Source organism: Athene noctua, chromosome 2 (assembly GCF_965140245.1).
Source record: "Athene noctua chromosome 2, bAthNoc1.hap1.1, whole genome shotgun sequence".
NCBI lineage: Eukaryota > Metazoa > Chordata > Aves > Strigiformes > Strigidae > Athene > Athene noctua.
Window position 1 is genome coordinate 99,775,834 of NC_134038.1, and position 19,650 is coordinate 99,795,483.

At 36.4% G+C, this 19,650-nt stretch overlaps 1 protein-coding gene across 2 annotated transcripts in view; it reads left to right on the forward strand.

The window, feature by feature from the left end:
- KDM1B (lysine demethylase 1B) overlaps nucleotides 1–19,299 on the forward strand; it is a 29,780-nt gene extending 10,481 nt beyond the window's left edge. For both annotated transcript variants that reach the window (XM_074899736.1, XM_074899735.1), the window contains exons 8-21: nucleotides 202–406; nucleotides 1,512–1,696; nucleotides 2,492–2,668; nucleotides 4,178–4,252; nucleotides 5,608–5,745; nucleotides 7,223–7,394; nucleotides 8,448–8,575; nucleotides 10,004–10,135; nucleotides 10,531–10,605; nucleotides 11,509–11,625; nucleotides 12,192–12,317; nucleotides 13,718–13,840; nucleotides 15,780–15,932; nucleotides 16,518–19,299. In XM_074899736.1, coding sequence (XP_074755837.1) covers nucleotides 202–406; nucleotides 1,512–1,696; nucleotides 2,492–2,668; nucleotides 4,178–4,252; nucleotides 5,608–5,745; nucleotides 7,223–7,394; nucleotides 8,448–8,575; nucleotides 10,004–10,135; nucleotides 10,531–10,605; nucleotides 11,509–11,625; nucleotides 12,192–12,317; nucleotides 13,718–13,840; nucleotides 15,780–15,932; nucleotides 16,518–16,601 — 1,890 coding nt within the window. In that variant the 3' untranslated portion in view covers nucleotides 16,602–19,299. The remainder of the gene's footprint in view (nucleotides 1–201; nucleotides 407–1,511; nucleotides 1,697–2,491; nucleotides 2,669–4,177; nucleotides 4,253–5,607; nucleotides 5,746–7,222; nucleotides 7,395–8,447; nucleotides 8,576–10,003; nucleotides 10,136–10,530; nucleotides 10,606–11,508; nucleotides 11,626–12,191; nucleotides 12,318–13,717; nucleotides 13,841–15,779; nucleotides 15,933–16,517) is intronic.
- The last annotated feature ends 351 nt before the right edge of the window (nucleotides 19,300–19,650 follow it).

Sequence of the window (19,650 nt, forward strand, 5' to 3'; positions counted from 1 at the left end):
TACAGGTTTTCTGTGTCAGGCTGAGGAAGGGGAAAGAGGGAGAGAAAATGTCTTTATGACTTGCAATTCTGAGATTGGTACTTCTAGTGCTTTTTGGTCTCAGTTTTGGAGGGAGGGGGGGAATTGGTTCATTTTCCAACGTTTTCAAAGTACTGACGTGTTCTCTTCTCCCCTCTTTCCTTCACTTCTCCGCTTGGCCAGAGAGTGGCTGAAGTTTCAGACCATTGGTGGTACTCCATGCTCATACTCCCTCCTTTGCTGAAAGACAGTGTGGCAGCTCCCTTTCTAGCTGCATATTATCCAGACTGCGTGGGCATGAGTCCATCCTGTACCAGCACTAATCGGTTACCTGGTGAATCCAACCTTGTGAAGTTAGAGCACTTAAAGAGCGTGCCTAATTTGACTGGTAAGGGCCATCTGCAGGGCTCTGTGGCTTAAATAGGTGTGATAAATTCTGTCTTATAACAGTTTATAAGGCACATAATGCTCCTGATTCAGAAATACTGGTTCTGTTCTCAGCACTAATGCACACTCTGTGTGATTGCCTCTGTACTACTTTGATGCAATTTACTTGCTTGTAAGATAAAGGTAATACCTTTTGTATGGCATTTCTTTAGGGAGTAAGCACAGACTGCATAGGCTTTTTGTTTACCATCTGTCATTTGTTTATAGAAATGGAAAATTAATATGTGGATACTTAAAGATTGTTTGTGTTTTTAAGGAAACAAAGATTTATCAAAACAAAACATGATTCTGCTAGTTCTGATATTGTGGATCTTTGGGGCTTTGGAGAAAAGGATTTGATTTCTTAAGGCACTCAGATTCTGTTTAGGTCAATTTTTTTGCTAATGACAGCTCTGAGACTGGCAGCCTGGGAGTGCAGATCTGCAGAATAGGTCAAGTATGGAGAAAGGTAATTCAGGATTCCCATACTCATCTCAGAGTGCTTTGAGGAAGGTTCAGCTTCTGTGTTGTCTTAGCAGGCTTTGTTCTCCTTATGTGATGAAAATAAATCTGTTCATCTATTCAACGGATATTTATCTGCTTAATAAACGGAAAACTTCATTACACAGAGCTACCAATAGTGTACATGGAAGATGGTTACTTTTAGTTCCCACCTGCTCTGGGCCGTATTGGGAATTGAAGCTGAAAGGGATTCAGAGTACTGCATGAGCCTGTACAGTGATGCTAGACCTCAGACTTGAGTTTAGATCCTGTTCCTTGTCAGACACATCATGGCATCTGAGGGCACATAGTGTTTTTCTGACAAAACTTAAGCTCTGATAGGTCCAAGATATACCCAGCAGCTGGCAGGACAATAATTAATACTGTACAGCCTAGAGGGTAGGAGATGGGAGAGCAATATAAAGGAAGTAATTCTGAAGGTGGCTAGAGGCTGGAAAGCCTTGGTACTTGTTTATCCGTGTGAGGTCAATGGATCATCTTAGAGGGAAAAGGATGTGATGAAGATACAATGGAATATGATTAGTCTGTGGTGTTTCTTTATTCAGTTGCAGGCATGAACAAGTATTTCCAGCCTTTTTACCAGCCCAATGAATGTGGGAAAGCACTTTGCGTGAGGCCAGATGTCATGGAACTGGATGAGCTCTATGAGTTCCCAGAATATTCACGAGACCCTACCATGTACTTGGCTTTGAGAAACCTGATTTTGGCTCTGTGGTACACAAACTGCAAGGTAAGAGATGCTAAAAATTAATTTGTTTGTTTACAAAAATAGCTACTTTTTGGGGATGTCAACTCTCTTCTTAAGACATCTCCTTATACCAGAAAAAATTTTTCTTTGGTTGTTTGGTTTGGGATTTTTTTTGAATTTTAATGCCTAGGAGCTTCTTTTGCAGTAAAATACAAAAGTTTTGAAAGCAATAACACTCTACTGAGTCAGCTATTAACTTTTAAAGGGAATGCTTGAACATTTCTAAACAGTGTATGGGGGTGCTTTATGATATGACTGTTGGACAGAGAAGTAGATTGTCTTTTTACTTACACCAGCTCTATGACACTGTCTTCAGTGGAATTGCTGGAATTTCACATGCTGAAGCTTTGAGATACTGATGTCTGTATTTATATGAAAGTTTTGGATATTAATCTGTTTTTTATTTGGAATACCATTTTGGAATGGATTTTGCTGCAACGTCATTGTGAGCATTGCCACCATTTAGATTCATTTCGCAATCAGGGATGCATTTCAATATCATTCCTGTACTAATGAAGCACATCATGGAGTTTGTGAGAGTATCTGGTAGACTCATTTGCTTTTATTCCATGTTAATCTACCTAAATAAATTGTTACCTTACTGTGTAAAGCTGGCTATGAAGAAACTTCCACAAAACTTGCTTTTGAAACGTTGTCGGAAGCCTGATTCATGATTAATTTTTGCCACCTGGTTTACAGTTTAAATATGATGTAAACACATGAAAAAACTGAATACTAGAAAATCAATACTTTCTATTCTTTGTTTCTCCTTTGCAGGAGGCTCTTACCCCTCAAAAATGTATCCATCACATCATTGTTCGGGGGCTTGTGCGTATTCGCTGTGTACAGGAAATGGAGAGGATACTTTATTTTATGACAAGGAAAGGGCTAATTAATACAGGGATTTTATCAGTCAGCCCTGACCAGTATCTTCTTCCTAAAGAATACCACAATGTAAGTTGCTGTAATAATCCCTGTGTTGTTAGTGCTATAAAACTACATAGTTTTTTGGTTCTGGATTTTTTGGTCATTACCTATCATTCCAACCATTTATGTAAAAATTACATCTAAAAGCAAACACATAGTATGTTTTCATATGGTTCTGTCATGGTTTAAACCCAGCTGGCAGCCAAACACCATGCAGCTGCTTGCTCACCCTCCCCCACCCTGGGAAATGGGGGAGAGAATGGGAGTTAAGGAGACTCGCAGACTGAGATTTAATTTCATAATTTAACAATAATTGAACTAAAATAAAAGAATAATGATAATAGTAGTAATAGAAAATACAAACTAATAATGCACAATGCGAATGCTCACCACCTGCCAAACAATGCCCAGCCTATTCCCAGCTAGTGATCCCAGGGAAGAGAGAATCACCAAATCACAATTCCGGAAGAGAGCGCCAGCTTCCCAGTCAGCCCTCATCTCTGCACTGAGCACGATGTTGCATGATATGGAATATTCTGTTGGCCAATTTGGGTCTGTTGCTCTGGCTGTGCTTCCTCCCAGCTTCCTGTGTCCCTGTGCACTAGCAGGAGACGGGAAGTTGAAAAGTCCTCAACTTCTTAGCAGCAACTAAAACAATCCGTTCATTCCGTATTCTTCTTGTACCAAATCCCATAGTGAATCCAAAACACAGCACTCTTCTAGCTACTAAGAAAGGAAAATTAGCTCTATCCCAGCTGAAACCAGGACAGTTCTAATCTGCCTTTAATGGTTATGGAAACTACAGACACGGGACTCTTCCCAGCAAGGTTTTTGTTCCCTCTAAAATCTGTGGAATTCAGTCCTATGGATTTGTGCTTCCTTTGAGTTTTTCAGATGGATGGGAATTGTATGAAAAATATACCATACACTTAGGTTCTTCTCATAGCTTAACCTTGTAATAGACCTCTGCTTCCATAGGTGAGGAAACTCCTATTCCGTATTGGTTTGCAAGATTAAAGGGTACATATTTATGACTAGCAATTTGCTTGACAGCACACAGAAACTTACCAAATTAATGTATTCTGTAGTAGAATATTTCCTAGCTATTGTAAGTTGATTTATGTTTGGAAAGGTTATTTGTGTATGTTTTTAATTTATAAACTAGTTTTTACTGGTCAACCCAATCTGTGATTGAAATTATTACAAAGTAAGTGTGTTTCTTGTCTGATAACTTCAGTTAGATTTTGTTACTTGACTGATCACTTCAGCTGTTTACATTAAAATAAATTGAAACATCTGCTTTTAAAGTCCATGAAAATTGTAACTATTTGCAAAGCTACAATTGATCTTTTCTCGATATTAAATACACTATCATCTGTAAAAGTTACCACTGATTACTTTAGGGGGTGAGAGGCTAGACTTCTGAAACCTACAGGTATTTTTAACTTTAGCAAGAAGAAAAATAAGTGTGCCATGATAACTTCTATTTTAGTTCTAACTATTTTTATTTATTTAAATATTTTTATTATTTTTTAGAAATCTGTTATTGTTGTTGGGGCTGGTGCAGCAGGATTAGCAGCCGCCCGACAACTGCACAACTTTGGAATTAAGGTAAGAAACTTTAGAGTACATTACTTAAAAAATCAGACTTCCTCTGTTTTGAAAGTGTTCTTCATCAAAACGAAAAAAATTACATTCTTTTCACAAACATTTATGTATAGGGCATCCTAATTAATTTGTAAAATCTGGGGTTCTACTGAGTAAATCTGTTGTTTGAAAACAGCATTTATTTGTTTCTAAAATTCAACAAAGCATGCAGTGATTATTTTACATAGAATTGGGTTGGGAGGATGGGGGAGACATAGATACTCGTGTCCAAATAATGGGACTGCAGATGATGATGGCTGTTAAAATGAGGTGAAATTTTCTTTTCGTTTCTGCACTTTACTGTACTTGTTTGTTATGAAAAACAAGCAAATCACATGTGTTTCCCTTTTTGCTTGTATTTATCATTGAGAGTGTGTTCTCACAATATTTACATGTTAACGATTCTACACATCAGAATATTCTTATGAAAATCTGTGGGACTCTTTACACATGAAGTGTTTGCAGGGCTGAAGTTTAAGGAAATGAATGAGCATCTGACTTTCCAGATTTACATATATATATGTTCATGTATGTATATACTTATATGAATCCCTGAATCCTGTAGGCCCATTATCTCATGCTTTGTTTGCTAAATAGCAAATTGCAGTGCAGCTTTTCTGTACATCAAGTCCTGTGGAAAGCTGTTCTGCAGTAAAATACACAAATATAAACTGGCAGGATATATATATATTATTATTTTTTAATATATGTATATACATACACACCATTGCTTTCTACTGTTCTGGAGAGATGGAGTTTCTCTAAAATTTAAAAATAAAAAGATACTGTAAATAAGGGTAAACAAACTCAGTCAGACATCCATCTAGTCCAGTATCCTGTGTCTGTGACAAGTAGTGGATATTGAAGGAGGTATGTATGAGTCATGGAAATACACGAGAGTGTGGTTTTCTTAGAATATCCCAGGAATAAATTTCTCCAGAATGTGTATGGACTGCCTCAGATGGACACTGCACCTGGATCATTGTGTTTAATAACCTGTAGCATGCCTTAAACTCCCATTTTGAGGTTTCCTGAATAGGTCTTCAGGTCTTTTTTAAAAAGAAGGCTTGTTTTTGTTAGGTTTGTTTCTTAAAGTAACAGTTATTTTATATATGTATATCCCGAAGAATAATCTTTAAAAGATAATTTGAATGCATAAATGAACTGTGTTCAGAAATTAAAACGAAGTGTTAAGATTGTTAAAATTGCTGTATTGCTTGGGGTTTTTCTGTGTTTTGTTTTCTCCTTTGCTCTGGAGTTGAATAGATGTGTTTAATATAATCAAATCTTACCATTTACTAAGCTGTGTTGTGTCATAGGTCATCGTCTTAGAAGCTAAAGATAGAATTGGTGGCCGAGTGTGGGACGATAAGACATTCAAAGGAGTCACTGTTGGAAGAGGTGCACAAATCGTCAATGGATGTGTCAACAACCCAGTGGCACTAATGTGTGAGCAAGTGGGTTCCCTGCAGTGGTCATGCCTTATCAGTAGTGAAAAACTGTCATTAAAGCCAGGTTTGGGTGGCTGGGTAAGGGTGGGAGTCCTTTTTCATGACATGATTAAAATACTGTTCTGTGTTGTAAGTAAACTCTGTGTTACTATTATATATTTGGTAACAGCTGGGGATAGAGGAGGGCTGTAAAATGGTTTTGGGCACATTCTGTAAAGAAAAACAAGGCAGCTCCAGCTTCAGAACCAGAAGAAACCACTTTTTCCCCCTTTTCTGGAGATAGTAATGTAAAAGATCCCCAGCAGACTTTCTTAGAGCTGAGAAAAGCTTTACTGTGGGAGGCTATTGCTGTGTTGTGGTAATACATACTTCTATGATGGACTTGCCTTTGCTCAGCCTCTATATTTCTATTCAATTCTGCACAAGTTAAGACGAATATGTCTAACAACTACTGATGCAAACACACTGCAATTCGATTTTTTTTTTTTTTTAATTTTTTTTTTTTTTTTAATCTGTTGGTTTGGTTTGGTGTTTTTTTGGGGCAGGAAGCTGAATTTCTCCCAAATGGAACCTGAGTATGGATTTTGTTCAGAGAGGCATGCAAATCCAGCCCATGCTGTTTTAACTGTTTAGTGCTCTACAGTGTCCTGAGGAAGTTGGGGGTTTTTTATATCATGTTTTAGTTATGAGATGAGGAGTCATTTGCGATCATTTCCTGTCACCTTTCATTCAAAGTACAACTGTATCCTAAAGGAATCTGCAGTGGTGACCAACAGCCTAGAGAGATGTGAGGATATGTGAAAAACACTGAAGTGTGCCTTAAGTTAACAAGGCCCTAGGAAGAAGTTAGCACTATATTTGTGCTATTTTCTCTAGACTGACTCTGTAGAACATTAAAAACATCTTTATTCTGATTTAGTTCTGTTGTGTGTTCTATTCAAGTTAGACAAGCAGAGCAAGATACTAGGTTTAATTCCAAATAAGTTTTTTTCTTTGCTTGTTTGTTAATAAAATTGGTGGTACCTGGCAAGCAACATCCTGCCAATTCCTGAACGCAGGGAACTTTGGACATCAGGCACCAGAAAGCTGTAGTACGAACTGATTTTAATGGTGATTTAGAGAATAAGAAGAGGTAGAAATGAAGGATACTTGTTCATCATGTTTGATTACCAGACCCAACATCTTTGTACTAGCCTCTGGCCTGATAAGAAAGTTGGAGATGAGGTTTATGGGAATCCCTCATAAAGAAAGGGATAGAAGAGTGGGGAAAAAACAGTTTGTGGACAATTGACAGATAGAAGGATTGTTGGTATTCCAGTTTTAGAAGAATAAGAGTTTGAGTTAATCTGATGAATTACTTGAAGTTGTGGATTTTTAAGTGACATCGTTTAAATCTGAAATTAAGGGATTCACTTTAACTTCCAGCAGGCTAGCCACTGTTTTTTTCCCTACTTAAAAAGCAATAAAATGTCTTTTTCTTAAGCTTGGCATTAAAATGCACAAACTAGGGGAGAAATGTGACTTGATCCAGGAAGGTGGAAGGATAACGGATCCCACTCTAGATAAACGTATGGACTTTCACTTCAATGCCATCCTAGATGTCGTCTCTGAGTGGCGAAAAGATAAAACACAGCATCAAGATGTTCCTCTTGGTGGTAAGTGGGAGATGTATTGCAAAGTAAAGATGTTGGCTGTGTTCATAAATTTTTATATTAAATTGGCTTTTACATTGGACATTTTTAGAAGCGCATGGCTGTACATCTGACCTTAAATCCAACAGTGATAACCTGGCCCTGTGGAGGACAAACAGAGATTGACTGTCCTATACACGCAGACCAAAATATCACCTGTAACTTTTAAGGAAGCCTAACTTGATGGCTTTTATAATACTGTATGACTTCTGATGTAGTATCTTGTTTTCATGAGGTAGCTTTTTCAGTATAACTAGTGGCACTAGCAGTTCAGAAGACTTCCTTTTTGCTAAAGCAGGCCATAGCTAGTCATAACTCTCATATTTCTTGACTAATCTGTCTGAAAAAGAGCCTCATCAAAGCCTTTTGCTGGCAAGAATAGTCCCATCTCCATTGGTAACGCCTCCCACCACACTTACTGCATGCAAGCACATTCAACAACAGAAAATAAACTAGCTCAGAAATGTCTGCCTCACAGATTTTCTCAGTGAGGGTTCTGTAAGACAGAATTAGCAATTCTTGTGTTTTTCAGTGAATTCTGGATCAAATTTCTTAGCTCTTCTGGTTTTGTAAAAATTAATCAGGATTTATTTACAAAGATTCTTCATTATCTTAAAGTGTATTTTCCTTGAAATATCTTCAGCTGTATATTGATGACAGCTAAATAATTAATTTCTCTCCTATCTCAACTGGCTAGCCCAGCTGTGCTGTTGCACAGTGGTTTTGGGTTTTTTTCTCCTTTTTCTTTGAAATAATTTTATTCTCTTTTTTACTGAAGCTATGTATCTTTCCTCTTTGAAGAAGATGATGTTACTAGGGAAGCCTATGATTAAACAACAAAGTTGTATTTTATCACTGAAAAGATCTTGTGGGTTTTTTTCTGTGAGAAGAAAAACATCTTAGTGCACATTAGCAGTAAGCTTGAAAATCTTGTGATCTAGAGAATAGCGTATCAAAATGCAGTAGGACTTCTGACAAATCATGATGTATTCTTATTTTAAACATGTTCTTTCACAGAAAAAATACAAGAGATCTATAAAGCCTTTATTCAGGAATCTGGTATCCAGTTCAGTGAGCTAGAAGAAAAAGTACTACAGTTCCATCTCAGTAATTTGGAGTATGCTTGTGGCAGCAATCTCTCTCAGGTGAGTTTTGACAGCTGTGTTCTGATGTAGTTGAACTTCACAGAAAATAGGGTTGGAAGTAACATTGAGAAGTAATCTGATCTATCCCGTGGCCCCAAACGAAGAATCGGCTATCCCTGAACTGTTCCTGCATCCCTAACCTGTTCCTTAAGGCACTGAGACAGACTCCAGCACTGCCTTAGGTGATCTGATGAGAGTTCAGGCCATGCTTCCAGTGAGATACTCTTTAATGTAGAATTTGAGAGTAGATGGTGCAGTGGAGTAGGGCATTTTGCTGAGATGCTGGGTGATAGAATTCACAGGAGAGTTACCTTTCCTCAGATGTTGTGTTTGACTTCTGCTTCTCAGTTCTGTGTTTAAAAACTGAGGTATTTCTCTACCTTGCTAGGTGTCTTGAGAATAAATGCATTTAACTTCTGAAGTGTTCCAACACCCTGACAGTGGGCCCCAGTTCACCAGTCCTAGGTATTCTGTTGACTATGTGATACTTGGCTTTCCTGACGACTTCAGCTTTAACCAAGCAGGTTCAGGAAATATTGAAGTATGATGATGTTTGAAGTGCATTATTTACTCAGTCCTGTTTCTTGGGTTAAAGATGTTTAGGGTCAACTGTACTACAGTAGGGGGACAGCTGATGGATGCAGATGCACAAATCTGATCTGAACTGAGAAGCACATAAGAACATAACAGAAATCTGCAAGACAGTGCTATACCAGGGCAGTCAATGGAAAAGATCTCAGTATATCAAGACTTTATACTTCACAAGCACCCAGGGGAAATAAGAAAGAGGTTAAAATCTATCTTGCCTTCAATTTTAAAATCAAAATATGAAGTAAATGCAACTGCAGTGATAGGAATAGGTGTCTGAATATCAGTCTGAGAATTACTTCAGATTTTTGACTGCTAAGTGGTAATTGCTTCGTAAAAATACCACTTTGTACTAACTGTGAGTTTGCAGGGGTGAAAAGGGTCAGTGAAAGATATCATGGAAGAACTTTCAAAATGACAGAAAAATTCCACTCAGTTTTTTTTGCATATTATTTTCCCCTTCATGTTGGGAAATAAAATATTTCCATTTTCATTTGAAGTCTGTAAGATCTGGGGTTTTTTGCAGAGACATAAAACTGAAATAAGTACACTGCAATCCACCTGAATTTTTGTACTTTCCTTGTTTTCTCTACCAAGCAGAAATTATCTGCTAGTGACCAACCCATATTATGACATTTCTTAATCCAGCAATTCATACGTTGTATAGTGGCCTTAGGTAAATAAGCCATTTGCTTTTGTCAGTTTTGCCATACATTCTGGTGATGCACTTTTTCTTTCCAGCTGTGAAGGGAGTAGGGTGGCTTCTTCTAAACTGCGGGACTTTTGCTAGTACCCATGTCATCTCAGCAGTAGAGACAGCTAGTTATGTTCTGTCCACAGGTATCTGCACGCTCATGGGACCACAATGAATTTTTTGCCCAGTTTGCTGGAGATCACACTCTTCTAACTGTGGGATATTCTACTGTGATTGATAAACTGGCAGAAGGGCTGGACATCCGACTGAATTTCCCCGTGAGTCTGTAAAATGTCGATGCAGTGCCTACCCTGGATTGCTTTGAAGCACACAGTCATATCTTCTTATTCTTTTAGACCAGGCAAATCTGTGCCTGTGATTATTTCAACTTGTCTTTAAGAAAAGAGAGGACAATTTTGGCATTTCTTGAAATCTTCCTTGAGGACTATCAGTACTCAAATGTTGTGATATGATGAGCTTATGTGTTAGAATCATGATGATTTTTCTTTTTCAGCTTCCATGGAAGCTATTTTTTTTTTCTTTTAATATTTTTCTCGAAACTTGTGTTCTTCAATTTCTTGTTTACAGACTGGTGCTATATTAGCTATTATTGTCTGAATCTGCATTGCATATGTAGATTTTGTAGTATAATCTTCAATCTGTCTTCCAATAGGTACAGAGTATTGACTATTCTGGTGAAGAAGTACAGGTCACTACTGCAGATGGAACAGTGTGGACAACACAGAAGGTACCTAGTATGCTTCAAGATTAAGGATTTCAGGGAACGCAACAACCACAGGACAAGTCCTTCTTGTCTTTTTTTTTTCCTTCAGAAGACTAGTCCAGTTTCTCCCCACTCAAAGATGAAACTCATATATTCTAGTGACCCATATTTCAATGTCCTAGAGCCTATTTTTTATGGAGCATGCTTGAGTTTTGAGTACTAGTTGATTTGAAGAACTAAGCACTATACAGGTAGTACTAAAAATGTGAAGCAAATAGATTTTTATCTGGTTTTTGAAGTGACAATTATGCTTTCTGGTTCTATTCCCTGGTCAGCTTTACCCCATTTAGCATGTGAATCTGCCCTGTTAGAATTTTTCCCTTTAGTATGCAGGACTTGACTACTCATTTCTCTGTCTCCCTTATTCCCTGTATCACCACCTGCTTCATGCTGCATAATTTAGCTTTTAGTAATTTTCAAAATGATACATAAACTTGGCCACAATTGGGTCGACATCAAAAATGTTACTGAGCATATTTTAAAGAAAAGGGATCTGTGAAAGAAGAAGAAACAAGACAATGACTGTCTTCTTTCCTTTCAAAAAGACAGCTTTTGTTAATCTGAGAGCCATTGATTATAAATTACAGGAGGTATTAAGATTAGTAGCATGGTTAGCCACTCTCATACAAGCAATTCAACAGACTGTAACTTAAAACCAGTCAACTGCAGGATCTGTTCTTGCCTGAATGTAAGGCATGTGTTTCCCATTAATGGGGGTAAAACCAGGCACTAATTTAGAGATGTCTGATGAGTATTATGCTGCATCCTACAAGAATAATTCAAGATAGTTAAGAGGATGCTTTAAGTGAGGCTTTAAGTGCAGTATTCAGCTTTTGCTACTGTTGTGATTATAATTATTTCTTTCAGGTATTAGCAACTGTACCACTGGCCCTTCTTCAGAAAAACGCCATTCAGTTTAATCCTCCACTGTCAGAAAAAAAAATTAAAGCCATTAATAGTTTGGGAGCAGGAGTCATTGAGAAGGTAAGTAATTTCAGATTATATTTAATTTTCTTTTCATAGAAACATTGTCGTCTTTGTCCCTGTTGCTTTTGCTATGCATTTCTCAGGATTTATTATCTCCTACCCTTTCCCAGTGCAAAAAGACCAGCCTATCCTGAAAAGATCCCTAGTAAGACACATGAGTAGAACAAAGCAGCAACAGAAGTAATGCCAGAAACAGGATTGTAACAATGTTGAAATTTAAAGGCAAAATTGAGAATCCCCACACGAGATGGGTATCACGGAGTTCTATGTTATGTTTGTAAAAATTATACTGAATTTCTTGAGCATTTTCCATAGTGAATTCCATTGTGAATTTGATAGTCTTTGCATTTGCAGTTTGTGAAACTAGCATTTTTTTTTTCCTTCCCTGTCCCCCTTGTAGAACAGACCCATATATTCTCTGTTGAGACCCTCTCAAAGAACTGAGTATCTTTCATTGAGTGGAAAAGGGAACAAGAATTAGAAGAACATCATATACCATATCTAGTTATGAGTTCTGTGGTATGACATGTTTTAATTCCATATCTCTCTCTCTCTTTCTGTAGATAGCCTTGCAATTTCCTTATAGATTTTGGGACAGTAAAATTCAAGGAGCTGATTTTTTTGGTCATGTTCCACCCAACTCCAGCCAACGTGGGCTCTTTAGTGTTTTCTATGACATGGATACAGAGGTATCATATGTTAGCTGTATTCTCTGTTGGTATTTCAGAAATTCAGTTTGGAATTTAGGTGCAATAATTACTGAATGGTGAAAGTATTTATCTTCCCCTCACCCTTACAACTGTTAAAAGAAGTGGAAGCGGTGTTATTTATGAAGAAATAGTGGATTGATACTTCATTATAATAAATGGGAATATCTTCCTACATTTGGATACAAAATATTCAATGCTTTTATTCTAAAACTATCCTGAAACTAAGTCTGTAACACCTGACTTATAGATGTACTAATATGAGAAAATCTACCAGTCACTTCCAGTTTAGGACTTCTGTTCCCTTCTTTAAATCAGCTAAAAATGCTGTTAAAAGGATCATGCTGACTTATTAACACTTAATGGCTTGCACTAGCCTGACTAACTGTGTGGAATGGCAGAAGAAAAGATAAGCACTAGGTTTTGTATGAAACTGAGGTCTGTAAGATCAGTCCCAAACTCATGAATTTCAAAACAAATTCAAACTAGTGCACTGACATAGTGTTTCTCTTCCTTGCCAGTTCCAAGCAGACTCATTACACATTTATATCTTACCTTTTCATGCTTTTACAACAACTGATGCTTTCTACTTGGCAGCAATTAAAAGGCCATTATGTAACCTTATGGCTTACTACAAAAGGAAACCATCCTGTGAATACTGTGCTCTGTTACTACACTACCGGTACCTGTATAAGACTTTCCTTAAACAAGTGCTCTTCAGTACTTTTAAACTCATTCTACATGAGGTTCAGTGTGCTGGTGCTGTCCAGAGACACATTCTTAATTTGCTTGATAGCTGTTCTCTGCTAGTTACCAAGTTTAGTAACAGAAGAATTGCCTTATATAAACAAGAGAGGGAGAGTTCTTTCAAGGAGCTGAGAATTTGTGTGCTATTCTATAGTCACTGCTTCATCTTTAAATTAAATTCTGCATGGTAGCAGGTTTCTTGAAGTGGAAGGAAACATCAGTAGAACTGAATTTATTTGGCCAAAATCTGCTGGTAAGAACTTAGTATTGGCCTAATCCAAACATATTTAAGCAGCATTTAAATAGATTCTCTTTGTTACAACCTTTTGGAGTACAGCTGAGTGAAATTTTGGCATGAAACTAGAGTTTAAGAGGTCTGTCACAAAAAGTAACATACAAAATGTAAAATCTTTTAGTGTAGCCTTTAAATAGGTAGATAGGAAGTTTTCACTTAATTCATCAACTTGTAAAAGGGGCTGACAGCCCCTTGTAGAATGTGCAGCCTTTATTCTAAGGAATCAAACTCACCTTCCTCTAGAACGGAAGTTGCACTGCAGCTCAAAATCTCTTTGTCAATACCAATAAATGACCTAATAATTCTGAAATTTTCTCATATGGTAATGTCTTGTTTTTAGGGGAAACAAAGCATTTTAATGTCAGTGGTCACTGGAGATGCTGTGACAACCATTAAGAATTTAGATGATAAACAAGTACTGCAACAGTGTATGACTGTACTTCGAGAGCTGTTTAAGGAGCAGGTAAGAGAAGCCTCTTTTATTAAGAGATGAATTAACTTGCCAACATACATAAAGCTTCCACTTGCTTCATGATGTATAGGAAAACCTTTGACATTCTAAACTATTTTTCTTTTCTTGTTAGTTTGAAGGAATAGGCTTCTTTGGAGATATACTTCAATTCACATTCTTCAGACAAGAGATCAAACATTGTGTTTTTAGTGAAAGAAAATGGTAGTTCACTTCTGTTTTTCAATTCATTATCACCCTTTAAAGTGCTTTTAGAAAGGAAAATAAATAAAAATTAGTACTTTAGACAGGTAACACAAATACACTTCTTAGCTGCCACTTTTTCCACACTTTCTTTTTTGATCATCACTGCTTTCAATATATGCTAACAGCTTTAAGCTAGATAAATTTGATTATGATTCCTGCCCCTCGCCATGTAAAAAGCAACTGAAATTACAACACCCCCAAACCAAACCAATCCATCACTCTTCTAAGAAGAAACAGCCTGAGCTCTCTTAGGATGGAGGTACAGGCAAAATGATCTACCAAAGGGCCCTACATCCTGACTGTAAAAAAAAATTAGATAAAAACTTCTACCTTTTTTCCTTCCCCCAGCTCATCATTATGATAAAAAATAATAGGAAAATCAGAGATACTTGGTGCGAGCAGAGGACTGTCACTTAGCAATGTTATTTACATTACACTCTATAGATAATAATGTGTTAGTTAAATTACTTAAGAGCAGTTAGATCCCAAGGAATGTTTGTGTTAATGTTCGTGGGTGATCTCTCAGGTTTCACTGGTAGTTCAGATGCTAGGATTAATGATCTTGGAAAAGCTTTGGCATCTGAAAGCTTGACTTTTTCTAGAAAACATACTTTTGATAATGGCTTTACAGTTACCAGAATTGTGTGCAGTGTAAGTCCACATACCTGCTATTTTGACCTCATGAGAATGTAGCAGAGGTAGCAAATGGGTCTTTGGTTTTGGTGCCACTCTTGTCTAGAAGAGTGATTTTTCATGTCTGTCTCTGTGGTTTATAGCAGTTAAGAATTTAAGTCCACAATGCAGCAGGATTTTCAAACACAAGGTAGCTTGCAGGGGTGTACCCAAACTTCTGGGATGTCCATGAAACCTGCCATACTTGGCTAGCCATTGTCTTGATTGCTTGAGCTTTAGTCTCTCATGTTCTACCAGAGCAGAACAGTCTCTTTGTTGATACCAGATATTGTGTAAGAGGCAACCAGGGGTGCTTCTGTTTACTTGTCACAAGATCAAGAGTAAGACACAGCTGTAGCTGACTAAACCTTCAAACAGGCTCTTTTTGGTAGAACTGTGTGGAATTTGCATGCTGCTGTGTGACAAAGAATACACAGTATTACTGTCATGGCTTAGCTACAGACACTTTGACTTTGTTTTTCTCCCTGAACCTAATTTTCAAGCCAGCTCATTTTCTGATCTTTAGATAAGTAACGATATTTCTCCATTTGGAATAAAACTATCAGCAAAATGGAAGATTACATGTTGAGATTCAACAAGCTAGAAGTAGCAAAGCATCATGCCTTACCAAGATAAACAATGCTTACGTTACACGTACAGATGTGCTGAATTATGTTGATACTGGTTTTTATCTGTTTGCAAGAGTATCTATGTATTCTGAAGAGATTTTTTTTTTTTTTCTTATGTGTAGTTCTAGGTATATTAGAATATTCAGATTTGTTGCATTCAAAACAGTGCAGCTGTGATGATTCAGGCATCAGGCAAGTCTAGCAAACAAAATTATCTTTGTAGTTAGTAATATAATACAGAAAATTGGAATTTGATTCTGGAAAGTTATCTAATCTGTGTTGTAATAGTATTACATACTCTAAAGATTACAAGACACTCTTCATGAGAAAAAGCTATGCAATTATGAGCTTTTCTTTGCAGTGCATAACTTATTTTGATTATGCAGGAGGTTCCTGACCCAGTGAAGTTTTTTGTTACTCGATGGAGCAAAGACCCTTGGCTCCAGATGGCATATAGTTTTGTGAAAACAGGGGGCAGCGGTGAAGCTTACGACATTATAGCTGAAGATATACAAGGAAAAATTTTTTTTGCCGGTGAGGTAAGTATCTTTGTTACTGTTGATTAAGGTTATTGGGGAACTATTTCTTAAAAAAATCACCCTTTGCTAACCAACACCATTAATCTAGAGGTAGCATATATTCTGCTACACAAATATGCTAACGTTTCTCCATTTTGACACAGAACCCTCTTTATTCATATTACTATTGGGCATAGAAAGTCTGCCACATTTCAAGTCAGGAGTGAACTGCAGAACATGACAAGACTACACAATCCGCTTACTTTTTAGTCAAACTGTCTTTCTGTTACTCCATTTGTGGGTAACGAAACAAATGCATGCTGCTGATGGTATAGGTGCATTCTATACTGGCAGAGAACTTACCTGCCCCACTAAAGTGCAGATGGAAAAACAGACTATTAGCTTTGCTAGTTGACTTGCTTGCAAATTTTGAAGTTGCTAAAAAATCTTAAGTATTTCCTCCTAAATTCTTTCTCAGAAGTTCTCCATGGCTTTTAAAAATGTTGGTATATTCTTAAGAAAAACAACTGATCTTATAAACCAAAATTCTATCTGTTCTCATAGTTTTGGAAACAATTCACTTTTTGTTTGTTTTTTTAAATACAGGCCACAAACAGGCACTTTCCTCAGACCGTTACAGGAGCTTACTTGAGTGGGGTTCGAGAAGCAAGCAAAATAGCAGCATTTTAAGTACTAAAATTTTGTGTTTATAGATATATTTTTAATTGTTTTCTGTGGATAAAACTATCTTCAAGTTTCCTATTGCTGCCTTTTTCCTAAGTGGTACTTAAGTATAGTATATGGTACCTGAAGATAAAATCTTCATCTTCATTTTCCTCTTTCTCCCCCACCTCCCTTTTAAACCCTGATGATACATATTGTTTGGGTTTTTTTTCCAGCTAAGGTATTACTAGCAAGAGTGATATTGGAGTCCTGGCCACAGCTTAACTGACGAAGTTTTGTTGGGAGTCCTCTTCTGTATGGCTCAAGTCATGCTATTGTAAACCTTCATTTCAGAAGGTCTAATTAAAACAAGACTTAAGTTAACATACAGCATTAAAAATGCTGGCAGTTAGTAATGACAATGGGAATTTTCCACTAACTGTGCTTCTTGGGTTGATAATGCTCATAGGAGTTCAAACTTGCTCCCAAAAGCCTGAATAGTCTAGACAAATTCTAGAATTATTGTAGGAAGGAGCTCAACATTCTTTCCACTTGCAATCAATAACCTTTTCTATAATATTTTTCATATTCTTAGCTCCCACTAAGTGGGCTTTGGAATATCAAGTTTGTTCCTTTAAATGAGATGGCTGGAACAGTTTACAGTGCAATCATAGAAGGGTTATTGTATCTAATAGAAACTTGAAAAAATAACTTTAAAAATCTCTGCTACTTATCCAGAGAAATCCTTGTTACAATAATAGGCTAAATTTAGATTTGCTTAGTGCTTCTGATCATGTAGGAACAAGACAGCTTAACAATACTATATTTCTATTATTATTTTGAAAACAAACTTCCAAATTCATTTGGGCTCAGTAAAAAGAAACTATCTCCTGATATGAGTGCACAGTGGGGGTTGAAGGACTGTAAGTTCCTAATAGCTCATTCAGCTTTTGTATTTAAAAAATAAGTGGAGATGAATGAGGAAAAATATTAACACTTTTATGAAGGGCTGAAACAAGGTGGCTTGCACTTTGACTTGAAGTTTTATTTTTCTTTTGTTATTAAAGTATTATTAAAAACAACTTGAGGGAGTAATTCAGTAAGGGCTAAGCATCTATCTAATAGCTTTTTCCATGGGACAGGGAAGAAAACAAAATATTTTTCAGTAGAAATAAGACAGACACAACCAGGGTATCTCATCTCATCATAATACCATTCCACTAAAATGGTATTAATGAAAAGAGATTAAAACCAACTTTTAGATCTGTTCCCCCACACCTTCTATATAACTTTACAGACCTCATGATTTCTGGAAGGAAAGTAAGCACTTATTCTTTCCCACCCTCATTCTCATGCATAGACGACTTTTTTTTTTTCCCCATCTTTTATTTAAAATGACACAGCAAACTTTTTTGGAGTTAGTTATTTCCATAAAGCTGTATCCTTGGGAAAAAAACAACAATCAACCTAAAAAAAATCCTACTGAATAAAAGCAATTCTTCTTTTTAAATCCCTAATGTTTTGTTTTTAGAGGGTTTTTTTTGTATTGTTAAATATCTTTTATTTAATCTCTAATTTACAAGGTGAAGATGTTTATATAACTAGATGTTTTTCAGATATATATTCTCTTCTGCTTCTTAAAGCTGAATTATATGGATTAATATGAAAAGTGTAACTGTTCATAATTTTCCTCTACATAAATGCTAGTATGTACAGTTTTAAAGTATTTCCAAGTATTAAACTGTAATTTAAAGACCATAAGAAGCAAGATAAAGTCCTCTGATGATAAAAGATAATCAGACATCAGATTTTGCTTTTGGTAATCATTTGCACTTTGTTAATTTCATTTATTCCAGGCCATTTTATAGCATAACTAGGAAAGATTGAGAGCTGTGTATGTGTGCATTGTTTCTTTCCCAGTTTATCATATAGGAGAAAATTATTCAGAGAAGAGCTTCTGAAGGTGGGAACAGAGCTTATTACTACAAGCCCAAAACTTATAATCAATGGCTGCATCAGCTTGGTCAAAATTTCAGTCAGCTTAATAACAACATATAAACACATTACATTACATTTTTAGGCAGGAACTGTCTGGAAAGTTGAGCTCAGCATCCATTTCTGCAGTCCAGAGTTCGTGTGAACATGATTGATTTTGAGGCATACACTTTCATCTTGTTAATTTTACTTCAGGTTTTAAATCTATCTCTGCAGGTAGATAAATGCTGTATTCTAGAGAATACAGCAGGATGTGAATAAACAGTCACATTTGGCTTTATGTGCTGCACACTTACAGCATTAAAAAAAGGGTAACAAATGATAAATTTACCAATGGCCTAGTCTATTAATTATTTGTTTTATTTTTGTGCTGAGGCACTTAAACTGTGTTGTGCTGCACTTAAGTTTGAGGAGTAAATAAAGTAAGATCCATTTTAATTTACATTCTTTTTAAATGTATAAGAACATCAGGCTGGTTCTGAGACTTCATTCTTTAATGTTCCCCAAAACTTTTTTTAATACTATGTTAAAATTTATTTCAAGCATGTATGTGTTTTTTCTTTTGTGTTTAATTTATTCCCTGCAAATAAAGAACTGGGAAATATTTTCTTTGAGTAGATTTGTTTAAATGTTATCAAAAATATTTGAATGCAGAGCATGATCTGTTACACTTCAACTCTTCTGTGTGACTGTTATGGCAGCAGAATAAAACTGGAAAGTAGCCACAGGATGCTCATTGGTTGTTGTTTGTTTTTTTCTTTAAGTAGTGGCTAAGCCTACTTTGTTACATTTAATATTGATTTAAGATTTTAGTATATTCCTACAGCTACACAATTCCTCAAAAGTGCTGCTCTACGCCTTCTCTGAGCTCTAAGTACTAACTTTGTTGTTATTTGGACAATACTACAATAGTTAGTGTCTTTCACCTTAAAGGTTTACAAAGCAATTCATAAGTGTGTATCATTATTTTCCTTAGCCAGAGGAAGTTTAAGCTAAAATGATAACTGTTTAGAAGCACTGCCCATAATTTTAAAATAGCTGTAAAAATCACCAGAGGGCCACTTTATGCTGATAAGTATGA